Source organism: Poecilia latipinna, unplaced genomic scaffold (assembly GCF_001443285.1).
Source record: "Poecilia latipinna isolate Pla-1442-1.1 unplaced genomic scaffold, P_latipinna-1.0 Scaffold639, whole genome shotgun sequence".
Lineage (NCBI taxonomy): Eukaryota > Metazoa > Chordata > Actinopteri > Cyprinodontiformes > Poeciliidae > Poecilia > Poecilia latipinna.
Window position 1 is genome coordinate 107823 of NW_015113255.1, and position 18802 is coordinate 126624.

Sequence of the window (18802 nt, forward strand, 5' to 3'; positions counted from 1 at the left end):
TATATATATATAATTTCTATATTTATTTCCAGTTTTAATACATTAGTATTTAAATTATTATTTCATGTATATAAAATTAATAATTTTACAGATAACCTCTTTACCTCTATTTCTTGCGCAAATGTTTTCTCTATTTAAATCTGGTTTCAGTTAATCTCCAAAAAAAAAGTGTCACTGAACCCGGAGCCATCAGCGCAGAAGATAGCTGGTCACCTGTACCGCAGTCGGCCCCTCCCCCGCCTCAACGGCTTTTGCTTGTTGGGTGGGGGGAGGGAGGTACGTCATGCGGATCAGGCTTCGGCTTTCTCATTAGTCCTTCTGCTTGTCTGTCACGCGCCGTGTCACCGGATTGGACTTCCGCAGGAGCCGTGTCCGTCCACGCTGTACCTGTCTCGTTGTGAGAGGCTGACGACTCTTCCTGTTCCACGAACAGATCCCGCCCCTTTCATTCAGCTCCAAGGAAGGAAGGAGGAACTCCTCGAGCCGCGTGTGACACTTCTAGGGTGCAGCCAAACTGTGCTGCAATGTGATTCCCAGGAATCGTCTAGCTGCTCCTACCTTCAGCGGGGAATAAGGTCAGACAGTCGGGAATCTCAGAAGCTACCTTGGAGGGATCCGGGGTGTCCGGGGAAGGTGCTGCGAGTGGCTCGGAAGTGAAGCGTGGCGCAGAATAGGAAGGCAAGAGGGGGGTCCCGTCCTGTGTGATAAGAGATAGCTCCATTTGCTTGGTTGCCACCGCGGGGCTGACGTAGAATAATGGCGGAGCATCACCAGATTTCCGAGAGCAAACACAAATCCTCGCTGACCTCCGCGGCGACGTACTCTGGGAATGGCCGCAGCAGCACCGCGGCGGCGGAGAGAGACGGCATGGCTGGCGCCGGGGGAGGTCTGTCCGGCGGCCTGTCGCAGCCGGCCGGCTGGCAGTCCCTGCTGTCTTTCACCATCCTGTTTCTGGCCTGTCTGGCCGGTTTCAGCTCCAGGCTCTTCGCTGTCATCCGCTTCGAGAGCATCATTCATGAGTTTGACCCTTGGTAAGTTGTCGATTTGCGGAGCCTTCTTTAAGACATATTCCGGTGTTTTCCTGCAAGTTTTCTGAGTGTTTGGTGATCCTGAACGTGCTGTTGCTGATAGAAAGAAACGCCGAAGCAGCAGAAGCGTAGGAAATTTGGGGAATGATGATAATTTCAACCCGGAAACAAACAGCTGCGCCACCAGTCCCTCTGCCAGATTTCTCCATTGTTTACTCAGCGTTCACCTCTGACTTGCTTTGGAGCAGCAGCACTGATTGCAGGCTGTAATGTCTGCATGTTCTGGTTCTCAGCTGCTTTGCAGTTTTGCCACACACTGCAGAAACTGTTCCTGTAGACTTTGGAATGTTCCTTAAGTATAAAAACTTTTGCTTCAGTTTTAGAAGTGAAATTGACTTCTTACTTATCTCATGCAGCTGATTGTTTTTTTAAGTCTCTATCTAGTGGTGCACACTTGTACACTGATCAGAGTGATGTGGCTGGTTTAGGATGTCTTTACAGATTTTCAAAGCTGAATGCAAAAGCTGCACAAGGAACAAAAATTGGGGACGATATTCAGACATGTACTAGCCAGCCAGTTTATTGAGCACAGATTATTGGTAGAGAGTCTCCCTTTTAACTTCAGATATGACTGAGTTCCTCAAGACTTGAATGTAAGGAACTGTTAGAAATATTCCTGAGATATTAACCCGTTAACCTTGTTTCCATCAAGGTTCTTTATGTACATTTTTCAATGTGTGGGGAACGTGGAAAATGTTGATGGAAACAGCAAAATTCAAGATAACTTACTCGATTTTGCAAAAAATGTTTTTACGCTTGCTTGATGTGATTTTTGGCTTTTCCAATAAAGAGTTGATGGCCAAAAGGGGAGATGGAAATACATTTGTTGAATAATTTCTGACGTAGTGAACGCTCACATCCACTGGTGTGTCTGTGTCTTACTAGACTCATGAAACTTGCATAATCCAAAGTCCAAAACTCGGAGCTCGGAGAGGAGCACTATCTTCATTTTCCTGAGATGTGTGCTCCATGCTAGTTTGCAGCCTGTACTTCCTGTGTATTATAGCCACTAACATCTGACAAAAATCATACTTAGCATAGCCTGGTTGATTCCCTGCAGACCAGTTGATGGAAACATATCTAAGTCACATTTTCTGTTTTTGTGTGACAGTTTTAAAGTTCGTTTAATGTTCACATGACACTTGGATGGAAAACATAACTACAAAGATCTGTATTGACATTATCACCATGCAAAGCTCCCAGTCCAACACTTCCCAAAGGTCCTCTGGTTGACATGTGGTGACTGTACAATGGAATCAAGTTGATCTTCAAGAACATGCTTTGAGATTATTTGTAAAATTTAGCAGCTGCAGATGGGAAAGAAATACCCAGTTGGAGGATAGGAAATTTGTGGCAGTTCTTTCACATCTTTATTAATATTGTCATTATTATTAACCTTTATTTCACCAGAAAACAATTTAAACATCTCTGACAGCAGCACACAGTTTACAGAGCATTCACAGCAAAACAGAAAAAGTTAACACCATCACAAATAAGTTAGCTAAAAGATTCCACAAATGTAACATTTACAGATGAATAATTCCTTCTCAGAATCCATCTTAAAAACATTTTAGTGACAACAGCAAACTGAGGTTTGTGTATTTCTGCTCCAAGAAGATGGTCAACAAAACTGAAACGATTTCTCTCAAAGTTCAGTTTGGACTTTAAGTCCTGAAGATGAACTTTCCATTTTTGTAGAACAACAAATACAGGGTGTGTAGGTGAAGCTTGGTGGCCCGCCAGGCTTATAATACACTGCAGGAAACCCTGGAATCTGAAGGAAGAAGTCCAAGTATGGGATTACAAATAAAAACATACTAACGATTGAGTCTATGAGAGACTAAGGCCATCAATCCAACCCAGTTGTATAATGTGCAGTGATGTTTAAAATCTTTTAAACTTGTTTGCTTTACATCACCAGCCAGCCTACAGCGGTGATATCAGAAAGGATGGAAACATGCTTTCAGATTTACCCCAAAATTCTGATCTTACCATCTAAATGAAATACAGACTCATCAGACAAGACAATATTTTTCCTAACCTCTGGTTGTCTGTCTATGTGTGTCTGAGTTCAGGGACTGTGCCCTTCACAGGCAGCACCTGAAGGTTGATTACGTCACAGCAATGTGATGAAGGATGGCCAAACCCAAAGGCTCCCCCAAACATATCCTTGTTTCCTTGGATTTAAAGAACGGGTCTGGTAGGATCCTTAGTAATCAACCCTATCTTGAGAACAACTGGAGGCTGAACGGGAGACGAGGTTTACTCCAGAAAACTTCCTAAGCCAGGCAGTCATCCAGCAGCCCACTGTGTTAAACTTGAAAATGTTTAAAGTTGACAAGAAATTTAAAAATATAACATATATATTTGTACTTCAATGATTTCTTCCTATTTAGTTCACACCTAAGGACTCGTCACTTTATTCACTGAAGGTTTTAGCGTTCAGATGGGTAAAAACAGGCAGTGGTTATGGAGTTAAGGTGAATTAAAAAAAGTAATCTGACTTCAGTGCTTTATGTGTTCACAACCATACTGACCATATATGTTGCCATTGTGCTTACAACCATTTCACCAAAGAGACAATTTTACCCATCTTTGCTATCGCTGTTATAAAAACCCCTGTAATAAATAAACAATGCTTCGACTGTTGGGGGCGCAAGTAAAGCCTGATGGCCTGCCAGGCTTATGATGTACTGAGGGAAGACCTGGGAGATTTGTTTTTATAAATATGGTGGACGAAGCAGGAGTGCAGTTTTAAACATACAGTAAGTACATTAAAATCTGGGGCTGCAAAAGTTTAAAACTTAATAGTTTTTAAGGCGTATATCATTCCTATATACATTTTTTAGTGTGATTATCATTATTATTTTTTTTGTTAAAATGCTTGTCAGGTCACCCCTGGCAGGTTGCAGAATTAGGTCACCAGTGTTTTCATTCAGATGAAGAGCTACTTTGTTTTTGCACGCTACATATTTGCGCTTGACAAGCACAGTTCATAAAACAAAATTGTTGCTTTTTTTTTTTTTTTTTTATATTTAATTTGTGAGTCCACCAGCTTACATTCTAATCTCAAACTACCCAAGCCTTCTATTTGGCCATTGCGTTTTCCAAGTCTGCATTGCATCACTGAGAAGCGTTTAATGATTACTGAGTCTGCTGGTGTGGATTTAACGGCCGGCCTGGTGTCTGTCTGCTGGCTCACACAGAGCTGACCTGAAAGCTCTTCCTGGGTGAGAATCCTTTAGTTCTTGTGCCATCACTCTCTGGGAGCCTAATGCAGCACGACACAGTGAAATTTATTCCTACAGTGCTTCATTGTTCCATCACCCTCCTCCACTGTTTGACAGGTGGCTTTATGTAAACGAGATATTTGGTTAGCTGGGGAATCGTGGGAGTCCTCCGGTGTCTGTGAATGTGCCTGTGTTCTGTCCTTTGCCCACATCAGGAAGTTAGTAGAACATTTTGGCAACGTTTGGCCAAAACCTAACATCTGGCTGATGTTTAGGGATAAAAGATGCAAAAGTTTTAGTTCTGCATGCTGGTTTCAGATTATAGTCATTTTAAAATATTTAATTTTTTTTTTTTTTTTTTTTTTTTTTTTTTTTTTTTTACTGATAGTGATATTTTTTTAAGAACATATAAAAAACTATGTTCATAGTATATTTTTCTAGTTTTTCTCCTGAGTACTTTTTAGGAACTAGGTTTTACTAATATTTTAAAGCAGAAATTAAATCGAAATATTGATATTGCATGAATAGAAATGGGAAAAGATGCCTTTTTTTATTCTTTATGGGAGTAACTGATGTACCACTATACCAGTATCCCGAACAGACAGCTGGATGTCCAGATTTGAATGAAAATTCTTCAGATTCAGATTCCAATGATCAGGACCATAATGGAAAACAAATTGGAGATGGGAACGTGAAGTGTCTTGTCATCAACGGTGACTTCCTGCCTTTCTTTTAATAAGTTCAGGTAGCCATTCTCCTGGTTGTAACATTTGCAAGCATATTTTATGACATTCTTTAAGCTGATGCTAGCTTACAAGCCATTTTAAGTTGTCATGTGAATCAAAGACAAATTGATTACAAAGTTAATTATCAATTAATGAATTGGTAAATTAATTGCATCTTGCTGCAAATTTTGTATTCCTGTTATCTGCTGGAAGTCTTGCGCTCTCTCTTTCTTGCAGCCTGAATGAACCACAGCCATCTTTACGTTTGCCTAGTTCATTTTTAAACACCTTTTTGATACTGGAGATGGCTAGCTTTAAATAGTCTTTCCTCAGTAAGGCCCCCCAACCCAAAGAGTGTTGTCTTCTTCTGTGGTGCCCATAATGCGTCTGATTCAGTAGTCAGTGGAATTCTTGTTGCATCTCTGATGGAATCGCTTATTCTGAAAGGACTTTTCACTCGTCTAGTGGAAGTCTTGTGTTAAATAAACCTTTGATGTATATTCTATATATAATAGTGGGGGTTTTTCATTAAAGAGTGAACAGGAAGTGAATTTGCTCTGGTTGATGACAGTGTCCCTCATGGTGCCTTGCTACAAGGTTGCTATCTTTTTGTTGTTTATCTTTAGGAATAACATTGCAGGAGAGCAAACGGTTGTATCAGCCCCCTGCTGTCCTGCTCCCCCTCCTTCCTTCCTCCTCACCTCCCCTGCCCCCCACACCCCTGTGTCCCTTTGATGCGTCTGGTTAATGGTCGCTCTCCTTCAGAAGCTCCGGATCAAGCCACTATAGATCTGACAGTAATCGGCGTCGGCATGAGGCAGCTAGCCAGTAGTTAGTAGTGCTTTGAATTTTGGTCATGTTAAACATGCACCGATCAGCAGTAGAATCAGAGCAGAGAGAAAAACGGCTTCATTAGCGCTCATTTCTGTCTGGTGCGCTGAAGCTGTTTGCTGGTTAGTTGGACCTCCCTCTGAGGGTCTGGCTCCATCTGAGCCACGTCTCAAACTCCGGCCGATGCTCCAGCTCTACAGATAACGCCTTACACATTCCACAAGAGTATTCAGTTATCACTTCCAGTGGCCTTCCACTACTTTGTGGCCAATTTAAATTCATGAGCCATTTTAAGCATATAAATTCCAATACATTTTTGGAAGAAATATTGCTGAATGTGGCAAATTCCATTTGAGATGAGATGCTTGAAATCAAGACTAAAAACCCACCAAGTTGGCTTTGATTCATAACTGAAACATTGATTCATACTTTTTATGTACATTTGCTTCATGATTTTGAAGTGAACGTTTGACAAAATGTAATGTTCATAGCTTGCTAGTTAATGACTGCATGATGTTTCTATTATATAAAGCACTTTGAACTGCTTTGTATCTGGAATGTGCCATACAAATAAATTACCAATGTTTTTTTTTTTTTTGTAATAAGTGACACTAACTGCGTTTCCATTAAAACTGTGCTCAAAACCTTTTTTGATATTCCACTAATGTTGAAAATGGGCAATTTTGCAATATCTGTGTTTCCATTAAATTAGAAATGCAATCAAAATCACATGTGAATACGTTTGTTCACTCGATAAACCAGTAACATCTGGCTCTTCTCTCGTGTGATGTGCAAAACGTCTTTCCATTGCAGTTTTACAAAGTGCACTAATTTTGTCGCAGCCGAAACACCACCTCATCCAAGCGCAAAAACTTTATAAAAAAAAAGTGTGTTCCTTTGAAATTGACGTGTTTTCATGAAACAAATTGTATCCATCCATTTTCTTACACCCTTATCCCTTGTGGGGTCGGGAGGGGTGCTGGTGCCTATCTCCAGCGAGGCATTTCAGGCGAGATGCGGGGTACATGCTGGACAGGTCACCAGTCCATCGCACAGCAACACAGAGACGGAGGGGACAAACAACCATGCACACACACTCACACCTAAGGAGAATTTATAGAGACCAATAAACCTAACAGTCATGTCTTTGGACTGTGGGAGAAAAATAACCCACTATGCACAGGGAGAAGATGCAAAGTCCATGCAAAAAGACCCTGGGTAAGGAATCAAACCCAGGACCTTCTTGGTGCAAGGCAACAGTGCTGTCAGCTGTGTCACTGTGCATCCCCCATGAAAAAATTTAGTTTTGTAATTCCAATTGTATGGTCCGTGGAAACAGCTGCTGTCAGATGTTATGAGGTCACAATACACCGTGAATGTTCGTATCTTATTTTCCAGATCTTCGTAGAGGTAGATGAGATCGGTTTCACATGCAGGTATCGGTCGTTGGCTCAAAATAAAAGAAATCAGGGCGATCGATCGGCGCATTCCTACTCCTTTAATACCGACATCCTATTTTCCTCATCACTAAAACTCCTATGTTTTTCATAAGCCTCTACAATTTTAAACTGCACCTGTTTGCTGATATGGTGTATTGTTGATGCTTTCATATAATACTGTGAATATCTGAATATTGTACATTAACTTTTTCTACTACGGAATCCTCACTTTAGTGTAAAAGATCCATCCATATTCATCGTACATAAGAGTCCTTCGTATTTGTGAGTGGACATTGGCACACAGTTTTGTACTTTAGTTCTCTAACATTCAGCCATATACATACATTCCCTGTCTTGGACTACCTATTGAGTTCAGTCTTAGGTATTTATAGTGTATTCAAAAAATACTCAGATTAACTTCAGATAACTGGTTAAGGAAATGTATAAAAATATCTAGATCCTAACAGTGATTGTATAACTTAGATACTGAAGCTGACCTCATTTTTCATGAGCAGTAACGGTAGAAAGACGCCTCATCTTCACAAAAGGCTTTTCAGCACTGTAAAAGAGGGATGTGCTCATTTATAGTGTGGCATCATACCACATTGCAGCTCCATTCCGATCTACTGCCAGGTCTGGTTAAACGCTGAGCTGCAGCGTTGGTGTGTTTCCATGGCAATACTTCATTCAGCATCTCCTCCATAACTGCTATGGCATTTATCCTTGAATTCCACATTTGTTTGGGGCTGCTTCATCTGCATTTTGGTAGATCCATAATCCTGTCTTCCAATGTATTTTTTAACAATAGGGTGTCTGAAATCAGATCCTCTCGAGGATCGTTTTTACAAAGCCACATGCTTCACACATCTACCTAAATTCTGGTGATGTGGACATCATAAAAATAAAGCTTTCTGTCAAATTTCAGTCTGGTATTTTCTTATAACTGCTCCTGTATCTGGGGTTGCTTGAAGCCGACGATTGTTGTGCATGGAGTTGGATCTGTCACAGGTTTTTGCAGGCATGCTCTGTGTCCCCGTTGTGTATCGAGCGCCAGTACATCGAGGCTCCGTAGTCTGCCTTTTCAACAGTTCAGTCACAAACTTTGTCGGGCTCCTTCCTTATGCTCCATCATTCCACAAATATAAAAGTTATTTCTTCTAGAACCACTCTGTTAGTCAACTATTTTTGCCTTGAATAGTTAAGTGTCTTCCAACCTGAGGCGAGCTGACTTGGCAGCAAACCAAACTTGAGCCTCTATGAGTCTTGTGTTTTGACTCCTAAGTTCCTGTAGAACTTCACCTTTAAACTCTAACTCTTCCTTCACAGATTTTTTTTTTTTTTACATCTTGTTTAAAGTAGTTTTTTGTTTTTCCCCAATGTTTCAGGGCTTTGCAAAGCAGAATAAGGTCCTCTCGCTCTTGATCATCACTTCCTGGTACAGTGCTTGAATTGGAGGTTATCTTCTTGGAGGGATTATGTACTGTGTACTTCTAAAGACTTGGGGATCTCACCACTATATATCCATCATGTTGTAGCTCCATGAAATCCCCCCTTAGCACCGTATATGTAATTCTAGTCAGAATTAAGGCAGCTGTTGTCATTTATAATCGATTGGAACATCTGTGACAGCGCTAAGAGCCGCCTCCTGTCTCTGATTGGCTGTGGCACTTTTGTACAGGTTGATAACCTTAGAAGTGGATTTTTTTGTTGCAAACATCCCTGTGCTGTTCAGGCACTCTGACAGACTGTGATGATGAAACTGCTTTGTAATGAGCCTGAAGGTCCTTCCAGAAATCCCCTAATGTCATCTTGTTTTAGTTTGATCTTTTAGATTTACTCAACGTCACCCTGGTTGGCACTTAAAGGGTTTTCATCCATGGCGGTTCAGTAACCAGAGGTGTTGCAGGGTAAAACGAGGTCTAGTTCTGTGATGAGAGCTGCTTTGCAGATGTGTTCCTCGAACATGTTCAACTTATTTGCAGTTCATCCCACGTGCTTTCTCCCTTTGGTGTCAGAGCTGTTTACTGTGGAGGCATGCTGGTGTGTCCTTTCTGGCATCCAGCAGACCATGGCAGGAGGTACTTCTGTATTAAATATGGCCAAAGTGAAGGTTTTGCCAGTTTTACTGAAGTTCATCAGTTTGACAACGTTTCTGTATGGTTTAGATCTGCACAGTTCTTGATGACTGTCAATAAGGATCATACCTGGATCTATATGCCCACATGCTTTTAATACTGAAACTATTGATTGGATTAATTGTGATGAAATGATTATTCAACTAATTTAGTAGTTGATCCATCATTAAAAATGCAGTATGTAGCTTTTCTAAAGAAATGTTTTTCACATATCAAACTGTCACCATGTCATCACCGTATGGCTTGAGGCAGATAATCTGTGAAAAGATTGATCTCCTCCACCTCCTCCCTGATCTACTATTGCTGTCTGAATGAATTCACCGGTCCCAAGCCAAAACAACCAATCAGAGTCAGGAGGAAGGTCTTAGCACTGTAAATCAACCCTGTGTACTTTCTGCTCAGTTTGCTAATGGCAGAGAAACAAACTTACTGATACAGGAAAACTTGTTTATCTGCTGTCATCAGTGGCCATACTAACTAACCTAGAATTTTCAACAGACTGTGTGAATGCTCAATCACAATCTCTCGCAATGCGAGATTGTGATTGACAGCGCTAAGAGCTGCCCCCTGTCTCTGATTGGTTGTTTCTAGTTAGCACTGAGAGAAGGAAGAGGAGCCAAGGTTTTTTTTTTTTTTTCCTTTTTTTCTCACAGATTTTGTCATAACATATTGTCATAACGTAATAGCAATTTCAACGAATATGTAAATATATATTGTAGTGTATGTATACATACACATACTACACCATTAACTGCAGAATTAGAAAAAAGGCTATTTGCAGAAAGAACAACATTTTTGGGGCAATAGTTAAGCCGACACTAATACTATGCAAACAAAACTATACATTTTGCATTTAAGATTAAAGAAATTTTGTCAGATTGATGCATCTCTACTACAAATGCCTCTTCTTCCTTGCTCACACTGAGCTACAGAAACATTATCTTTCTGGAGTAACTAAAATGATTAGTCATTATTATTACCAGTACCTTTGGAAGTTTCCTCAGCTTATTTGCAGTAGAATACAGTATGATTGTTAGACTGTCACTTTTTATTAATTGGTCTAAATCCTACTGTTTGGGACTGGAATTTGAGTTGATTGACTGAACTCTATTGTTGGATTGAATGTAAATATGACTGGGTTAGAATTGCTCCTGTTTGTTGTTCTGTACAGCGCCCTGTGGTGACACTTGGATCAGCCTAAATGAGCTGATTCACTCCTCGGTGTGTATTCTGCTCTGTAGTTAAGACAGAGTGTTTGCCAATCTCTGTGTCTAAACACAGCTGCACTCTGCATGTTTGAATAATCTCTTACTCATTGGTACTGTATCATATTGCACTGTGGAGTAGTGCTTTATCACTGTAAGTAATATTAATGCAGCAAAGAACTGCATGCCATTCATTTTTCTTGCTCCTGATTGGCTATACTCCCAATAGAAGAGATGAGGAAAACAGTGGACGTTATCTTCCATGGTAGTGCTAAGACGGTTTTCACTGTGTGCATTAATGTATATTTCGTGTTTGAACTATTAAAATAGGCAGTTATTGGCATTTTAGAAGGGGTCTCAAATATTCACAGACTGTGCCCCCCCGGGAATCCAGTAGTAGCATTTGTTGTTTAAATCTAAAGGCCTTATCAAAAGACTTAGCCTGGTGGCCAAGTAAAGCCTGGTGCCCCGCCAGGCTTATAATGCACTGGGGGAAACCCTATAACTGACAGACCTGCTCACCAGGGCTCAGTCAATAGTCACCCATTTTCACCAACTTAGCAACTTTGTCTCTAAATAAAACAAATCCATATTTGTCAAATTCTGAATTGCCTATTCAGCTTTTTAGAATTCAGTGTTTGGCCAAAAAACTGCAATTAGTGCACCCCTACTTGTGACCGATAGTCATTGGAATCGGGGCTTTTATGCTGTGAAAGCCTGATTTTAATCTGGGTGGATCTTAACTTGCAGGCTCACTGAAACAGTAATCCTCCTCTCACTTCTGAAATCATGAATGTACCACCCCTATGGAGTCTGAGCTGCTGTTGAGCTGTTCTCTTTAATGACTGAAAAGGTGGAACAAAGAAACTAACTTGATGATAGCTGAGAAGTTTTTTGAGGAAATATAAATAAGGTACAAAGACAGGAGCAGAAAGGATTAAGAAAAATCTAGCACTTTACAAGTCTAACTGAAAAATCTATTTGGAAATTGGCTTATTACCTTTTTTTTTAACAGCTGATTAACAGTGAAATGATTCATCGAGAAGAGTCCCCATGGCTGCTGCTAATTAATATTTATCAGGATTTAATCATTGTATCACTTTATCTGGGATTCTGTATTTTTCAAAGTATTACAACATATTCTGTACTTCAGAGCACAAACACTGAAAAATATTCCAACTTCACCTGCTAAAATGACAGCTTCTCTCTTTGGACTTTACGATACGACTGAAAAACATATTGTGATACAAGGGTTTCATATCAGTCAATATTGATAATTATTGATTAGTTTTTTTTTTCAAATATCTGAAATACTGCCAAACTTATGATATGACCTTTCCTGTCTGACAGTTTTCACTCTGTTTTTTATTTTTAAACAGTTATGAGTCATGGTGGCAAAAACTAAATCTGCTGCTGCGTAAATTACCCAGTAGGTTGTTGCTAGGTAACCAGTGAGTGAGTGAGTGAGTTGGTTGATGCTGGCTGTGAGAATTTGAGCAGGTAAAGCCTTTCCTCTGCGTACATCCCCCAGAATGCTATGCGGTTCAGAGTTTAGTGAAAGTATTGAATATTCTATCGATATTGATCACGTTTCTATAGCAATACATATTTTTGATTTATTTGTCCAGCCCTGCTCTCTCTCGCCAGCATGGGTTTAGATGTCTGGAGCCCATTTTAAAGTCAACAGGAGGATTTTGAGGAAGGCTGAAGGCGAACGTTTGGCAGCATTACTATTGACTGCTCAATATTGTGCATGTCCTCACATAGTGCTCGTAAAGTTTTACATCTTTCTCTTACTGTTGCCTGGCAACTGTCCCTCTTCTCTTAGTTTGCTTCCTCAGTTTCATTGAGCTGGTGCCCTAAGTTCCCAGACACTGGGCTGTGGTAGAGGCCGTGTTGTCTCATCAGTGAGAGGAACGGCTGCAGCGCTAGGCACCTTACTCATCAGTAATTATTTAGAGAGCAGGAGAGGAGAGTGTGGACAGATTTGACTCTGCCCAGCTTTCAGGGCTGTGATGAAAAGAGCAGGTATGTTCTCTGAGAGCTGCTCTGCTGCCGCTGCATACCACACTGTGTGCTGCTTCAACCTTTATGGAACAAACTTCTGCTGTCATCTGCTGGGGCAGCAGCATCACAGCCAGAGAGGATATTAAGATCTGGAATTAGTTTTTCCCTCCTGCTTTCCTTCATTCTTTCATTCCTTCATTAGTTCCTTACTTTCTTTTTTCCTTACTTTCTTTTTTCCTTACTTCCTTTTTTCCTTCCTTCGTTCCTGTATTCCTTCATTTATTCCTGGCCGATTCCACTTTTGGTCAATACCAATTTTTTTGTGTGAATTGTTGCTCAATATAGCAAGAAAGTTACTGAATTTTCAACAGTGGGGTGACTTTAGTTAACTGTAAACGTGCAGACCTGACCTGGTGGGCCTGTCGGTCAGCCAGACCTTTCACAGCAGAGGAAAAGAGGACAGTGGTTGATTTTTAAGCCTTTGCTGAGTTGGATAAGACCCGTGGATAAGATCGACTTCACCTGGAAAACCTCCACAGGTGGAGATGCTGTGCGAACATCTTGATCCCATCCCTGAACCAGGTAGCAGTGGCTTTTGAGCTCCTTTCAGATCAGCTTGAAGGAATCTGTGTTGGATTGACTGAAGTGAATCTTCTGGAGCCTGAAGGAATTTAGGAACTCTGTTTAATGAATGTTAAAGTAGTTTGCTTATTTCAGGTGTCAAACTACACGCTGTAGTAAGATCTAGAGATCTGTAGTAAGATGTATTTGTAATAAAAAAAACATGTACCTAAAGTTCCTTTTAGTTTGAATAANTATTTATTTAAATTTTTTATTACACTTTTTAAAATATATTTACTTAATTTTTTTTCTTTGAAAATTGACGTCATGTACTCTGCACTTGTACGGTGCAGAGTACATGACGAGCTGTACGGTGTAGTGGCAGAGCGACTCCAACACAAACGGAGGCCGCTGCTTCTCAGCACAACTCCACTCCACCTGGCTTGTGCTGAGTGTCTGAACAGTCATTAGCACCAAAAATGTAAAAAGAACAACAAAAAAAAAAAACAGGTTACTTCTTTAGTTTTTTTGGTTTTTGGAGCTTATTTATCTGAGCTGGCACCTGACATTTGAGACCTAATCTGAGTCCATCCGGCGTCCCGTATGAGGAAAAAATATTAGTTTAAAACCAGTTTTAAACTAAGAAGTTTCACTGTTTTTGGTCTGTAAACCTATCAAAAAATATACTATACTTTGATGCATTTTTTATGCTTAGGAATAAATGTCTTGATTTATAAATGGGGATAATCTTATAATTCATCGTATAATGCACTTGTTTTACTTTTTGCTTTTTCCAGTCCTCCTTAGAAAAACACCTTAGTTGCTAAGTTAGAGCTAAAAAAAATTCAACAATTGTTGGTGCATTTCCTAAATTAACCAAGTGCTCCTCTTTCTTTTTGTTGCCTCATGTTGCAGGTTCAACTACAGGTCCACTCACCACCTGACCTCCAATGGCTTCTATGAGTTCCTCAACTGGTTTGATGAACGAGCCTGGTATCCTCTTGGTAGGATAGTCGGAGGCACTGTAAGAGTTATTTCCACTTTCTGTCTTGCGTACCTTGCAGGGCAGCTTCTTTTTACTCTTTGCATACGTCTCAACTAATAATCTATGATATCATGGGTAAGCTGATCTGATTCAGCTAAGCTACTACCCTGTAAGTTTTCTCCTCTTCTGTATTGTTCCTGTTTCCCAGTTTTCCACCATTAGCTGATAAAACAACTTCACCACTACATTTGTTTCATCAGAAGCAGAGAGAAGAGCAAAAACCATATTACACTGGGTTTCTGCGCATCCTTGAAAAGTCTTAAATTAATTTAAAAAATGTTAGGTGACCTTAAAAATGTTTATCATAGGCCTTACATTTTGTCGTGGCAGGATTATTTAATCTCATGTTTTATGTAGTTTACTTGCATGTAGCTTAGTCTTAATTTTGTTCTGTGACTTGAGGTAGTTGAGGCTACTGCTAGCTAGTTGCTAATATACCCTAGCTAGATAGCTGGGTAGCTTTTCTTTTTTTTTTTTTTTCACATTTATCATGAGGATGTGTAAATTTATGATTGGTGCTGGACGATGTTTGTCTTTGCCATTGACTCACTTCTGTTGCCAACCTACAGGATGCTACATGCATTCTGTGCAAAAAGGCTCAACATTACTACAATATAAAATATGCAATTTTCTTTTGTATATTTCTGTCATGGTACACGTCTTACATTTCCTGCATAATGGTCTTAAAGAGCCTTTTTTGCTCTCTGACTGGAGTGATTTTCTGTCCGTCTGCTCCCAGGTGTACCCAGGCCTCATGGTGACGGCGGGCCTCATCCACTATGTGCTGAACCTGCTCCATCTCACCGTCCACATCCGGGACGTGTGTGTTTTCCTGGCGCCCGTGTTCAGCGGCCTGACCTCCATCTCCACCTTCCTCTTGACAAGGGAGCTGTGGAACCAGGGGGCGGGGCTAATGGCGGCCTGCTTCATCGCCATTGTCCCAGGCTACATCTCCCGCTCCGTAGCCGGCTCCTTCGACAACGAGGGCATCGCCATCTTTGCCCTGCAGTTCACTTATTACCTCTGGGTACGCCCAAGCAATTTCTATTATTATTACTATGACTTGAAACTCCACTTAGAAGTTTACATTTCCTCTTGGCATCGTCTTCCAGGAAGCTGGAATTGGCACATTTCCATTTCCAATCTGTTCAGTTCCAATTAAATTGGGCTAAAATGGAGTAAAAACTGGATTCCATTGTGTTACCATGATGAAGTTGACTCCAAGTCTTTTCACCTTCCTCATTTACTCTTTCTGTACTTTTTTAACCTCACCTCCTCCATCATTCCAGCAGCAGCTCTAACCTGAGTCACTTAGTCAGGCCTCGTTAGCCCTGTTATGGCCTCATTAGCCACTGCAGGGGGGAAATGTGCAGGACATGGTGCCTCACTTTGTGTCAGTCATTAAAAAAAGGAAAACATGATGAATAATTCAGCCAGAGCCAACGAGTTGGACATTCTGCAACAGAACAGCATGGAGTAGCTCAGGCTAATGGAAGCTTTTCATGTGCGTGTGTGGTAATGCTCTCATTTGTGCACTGCAGGTAAAGTCAGTCAAAACTGGATCTGTCTTTTGGGCCATTGGCTGCTGCCTGTCCTACTTCTACATGGTGAGGACTCGCATACAAATGCTTCTCCTAGTTTCATTTATTTTTTGTTTGTTTCATGACCCTAAATGAGTTATTTGTCACTTTTATTGTGATCACAGTACTCAGATTTTCTGTTTCTGTCTTTAATCACAAGAAAACATTTACACTGCCTCAATAAAGTATTAATAACCCATGATCTTGTAAATACAAACAAAAATTAGGGTCAGTTCATATTCAAGAATGTATTTCTTGAATGTAATCCAATGTTTTGCAGTCTGATTCAATATAAAATTGCAAATTAGAGTTCAGTTTCACACCGTTCACTTGACGTGACTCGTGACGCTGACCAGGACCAGGCAGGAAGGGATGACTGGCTAACAGCATGGCCCTGTTAGGGAGTGGATCAAAGCGTCACTTGTGCTTTTTTTAAAGTACCAGAAATCCCCAAAGTGATTCTGAGAGTTGATGAATGTGAGCATCAAACCACAAATCTGGAATGAAACGATGAACCAGTCATATTGACACTCCACAACAGTCACTCTGGCTCATCTTTCCCCCCACAAAAAGTCAAAGTCATCATCTTTCTCACAGTCTAAGTGAAGCCCTGAAACCCAACCAAGGAAATTTTTTTTAGGATGGTTATTTTAGTATCACTTTGCTTTGTTCTTCGCTGGAAAGTTGAATCTGCAATATGTAACTTGTATAAAAAATATTTTTTATATATTTATTACAACTTCCACCATGACCTGACAGTATAATGTGAGACAGATAATTGGTGTAAAACATGAAAGCTTTAATAGAAAACTATTTTTTGAGGCAATTTTTTCTAAATAGTTGTTTTTGTGATGCCTCTTGTGGTAAGAAGAGGTATGGCACAAAGATCCATCCTTCTGTGTAGTAAAGGTAGAATGATGCCTCAGAATACATTACCCATCCAACCAACTGCAATCAAAGGACAGGGCAAAATAAAAATCTACACTATAAATTCTACTCTAAATTTGTTTGATAGTACAGATCTGATGAGCCTGTCGGTAATCTGGCCTGGATGTGAACATTAAAATTGAACTCAAATTTCTAAAAATTAGCTTAATCACAGCTAATTCATTATTTAACATAGAGGGTTGTAACTTTTTCACTGGTTGTTCTTTTTTTTTTTCTTTTTTGGCTCTTTTCCCTTTATAAACGAAACCTTTTAGTCTATTGGTGATTTGTGAAAACCAGCAGTTTGTCATTGATATCTCAGGCGATGCTCTGAATGAAGTAAATATGTTGTGCTGTGTGTGGCAGGTGTCAGCATGGGGCGGATACGTGTTCATCATCAACCTGATTCCTCTTCACGTGTTTGTCCTGCTGCTAATGCAGCGCTTCAGTAAGAGAGTCTACATAGGTGAGATGCAGCAGAGAGACAGAAGCCCTGCATAAATCATCCTCTCTATTTGTATTAAAAGCATAAACTGGATGTTTGTTGGGTTGCTTTGCATGCTTAGCAATTCAACTAGCATAGAAAGTACTGAAAGGGTGAGTATTCAGGAAAATATTTCCACTACGCCTGGATGAACTCAAAGTCTAGAGCTCTACATGCTCTGGAAATCAATTGAATTAGATTTTCATTGAGTACAGAAAAAATAGAAATATGATTTTACTCAATTTCATAATCAGAAAAATCTCTTATTTGTCGCAAAGGCAAATGAAATGTCGTAACTTATTATGCATGCATCTTCAAAGAGTTGCTGTGGATGATGGAAGCGTCTCTGGTAGCAGTCAGTTTTGCAGCAAATCTGAAGTGGCCTCTGACTGAACGCAGTTGCTGACATGATGTGATGGGAAGCAGAGATAATATTCAATAGGAACATGTCAGTTGTTGGCAAGCACTGCTTATCCATTTAATTTGATCCATTTAATTTGCTTTTGTCACTCCTTTAAATCTCTACTTCCTGTTTGCTCTAGAGCAACAGCTTTAATTAATCAGGACTATCTCCAGTGTGAGTTGAAGATTAGTCAGCCAGGTGTGCTTGATCGGCAGCGCCTAGCTACCTTTTATGTTTAATATCTTATTGGATCCTATTGGACAACACCCAGCTTCTCCATTTTGGCTTTTTTTCCCCCCAGTCATTTCTTCCTATTCACCTCAGGTATATTGAAATCATTTTTAGAACCAGAGAGTGACCAACTCGTATGTTTTATATAAAACCTAACATCAGTTTATGGTGTATTTATTTGTTGTTTTACTATAGGTGTATCTGTGCTGCTGATTTAATCATTAACCTGTTTGTCTCTGCAGCGTACAGCACCTTCTACATCTTAGGCCTGATCCTGTCTATGCAGATCCCCTTCGTGGGCTTTCAGCCAATCAGAACAAGCGAACACATGGCAGCAGCAGGTACGTGACCAATCAGAGCGAGTGACAGAGGAAGTTGTATTTAAACAACTTTCTCTGCTGATAAGTGTTAATCCTGGTGTCGCATGTCAGATTATAGTTTCATAAAAAAACAAATTGAACTTTAAATGAAGATTACATTACAGTTTGAATCTTGTAATAACATAACTACAGCATGTTCAGATTGAGTGGATGTGAGTTCTCGTTTGTCATTTTGTTGCATGGAATTTTGCAGTGTTCCTAATGTTTTGCCCCTTTTGCCTGTAGGCGTGTTTGTTCTGCTGCAGGTCTACGCCTTCCTGCAGTATCTGAAGGACCGACTGACCAAGCAGGAGTTCCAGACACTCTTCTTCCTGGGAGTCTCTCTGGCTGCTGGGGTGGTTTTCCTTTCTGTCATCTACCTAACGTACACAGGTTGGTGGGGCTTTATTATATATATATATATATATATATATATATATATATATATATATATATATATATATTTTTTTTTTTTTTTTTTTTTTTTTTCTTTTTTTAAACAAAAAAAAAAAATTTTTTCAACTGGGGGTTAAATATTTTTTTTCTTGGGTT

At 40.1% G+C, this 18802-nt stretch overlaps 2 protein-coding genes across 2 annotated transcripts in view; one reads left to right on the top strand and one right to left on the bottom strand.

The window, feature by feature from the left end:
- Positions 1-232, bottom strand: part of LOC106954230 (acidic amino acid decarboxylase GADL1-like) — a 21640-nt gene extending 21408 nt beyond the window's left edge. The window contains exon 1 of the mRNA XM_015043563.1: positions 105-232. The gene's annotated coding sequence lies outside the window, so the exon portion shown is untranslated. The remainder of the gene's footprint in view (positions 1-104) is intronic.
- Positions 233-471: 239 nt separating this feature from the next.
- Positions 472-18802, top strand: part of LOC106954228 (STT3 oligosaccharyltransferase complex catalytic subunit B) — a 31459-nt gene continuing 13128 nt past the window's right edge. Inside the window, exons 1-7 of the mRNA XM_015043560.1 lie at positions 472-1031; positions 14137-14245; positions 15006-15293; positions 15808-15873; positions 17140-17239; positions 18134-18232; positions 18497-18643. Coding sequence (XP_014899046.1) covers positions 757-1031; positions 14137-14245; positions 15006-15293; positions 15808-15873; positions 17140-17239; positions 18134-18232; positions 18497-18643 — 1084 coding nt within the window. The 5' untranslated portion in view covers positions 472-756. The remainder of the gene's footprint in view (positions 1032-14136; positions 14246-15005; positions 15294-15807; positions 15874-17139; positions 17240-18133; positions 18233-18496; positions 18644-18802) is intronic.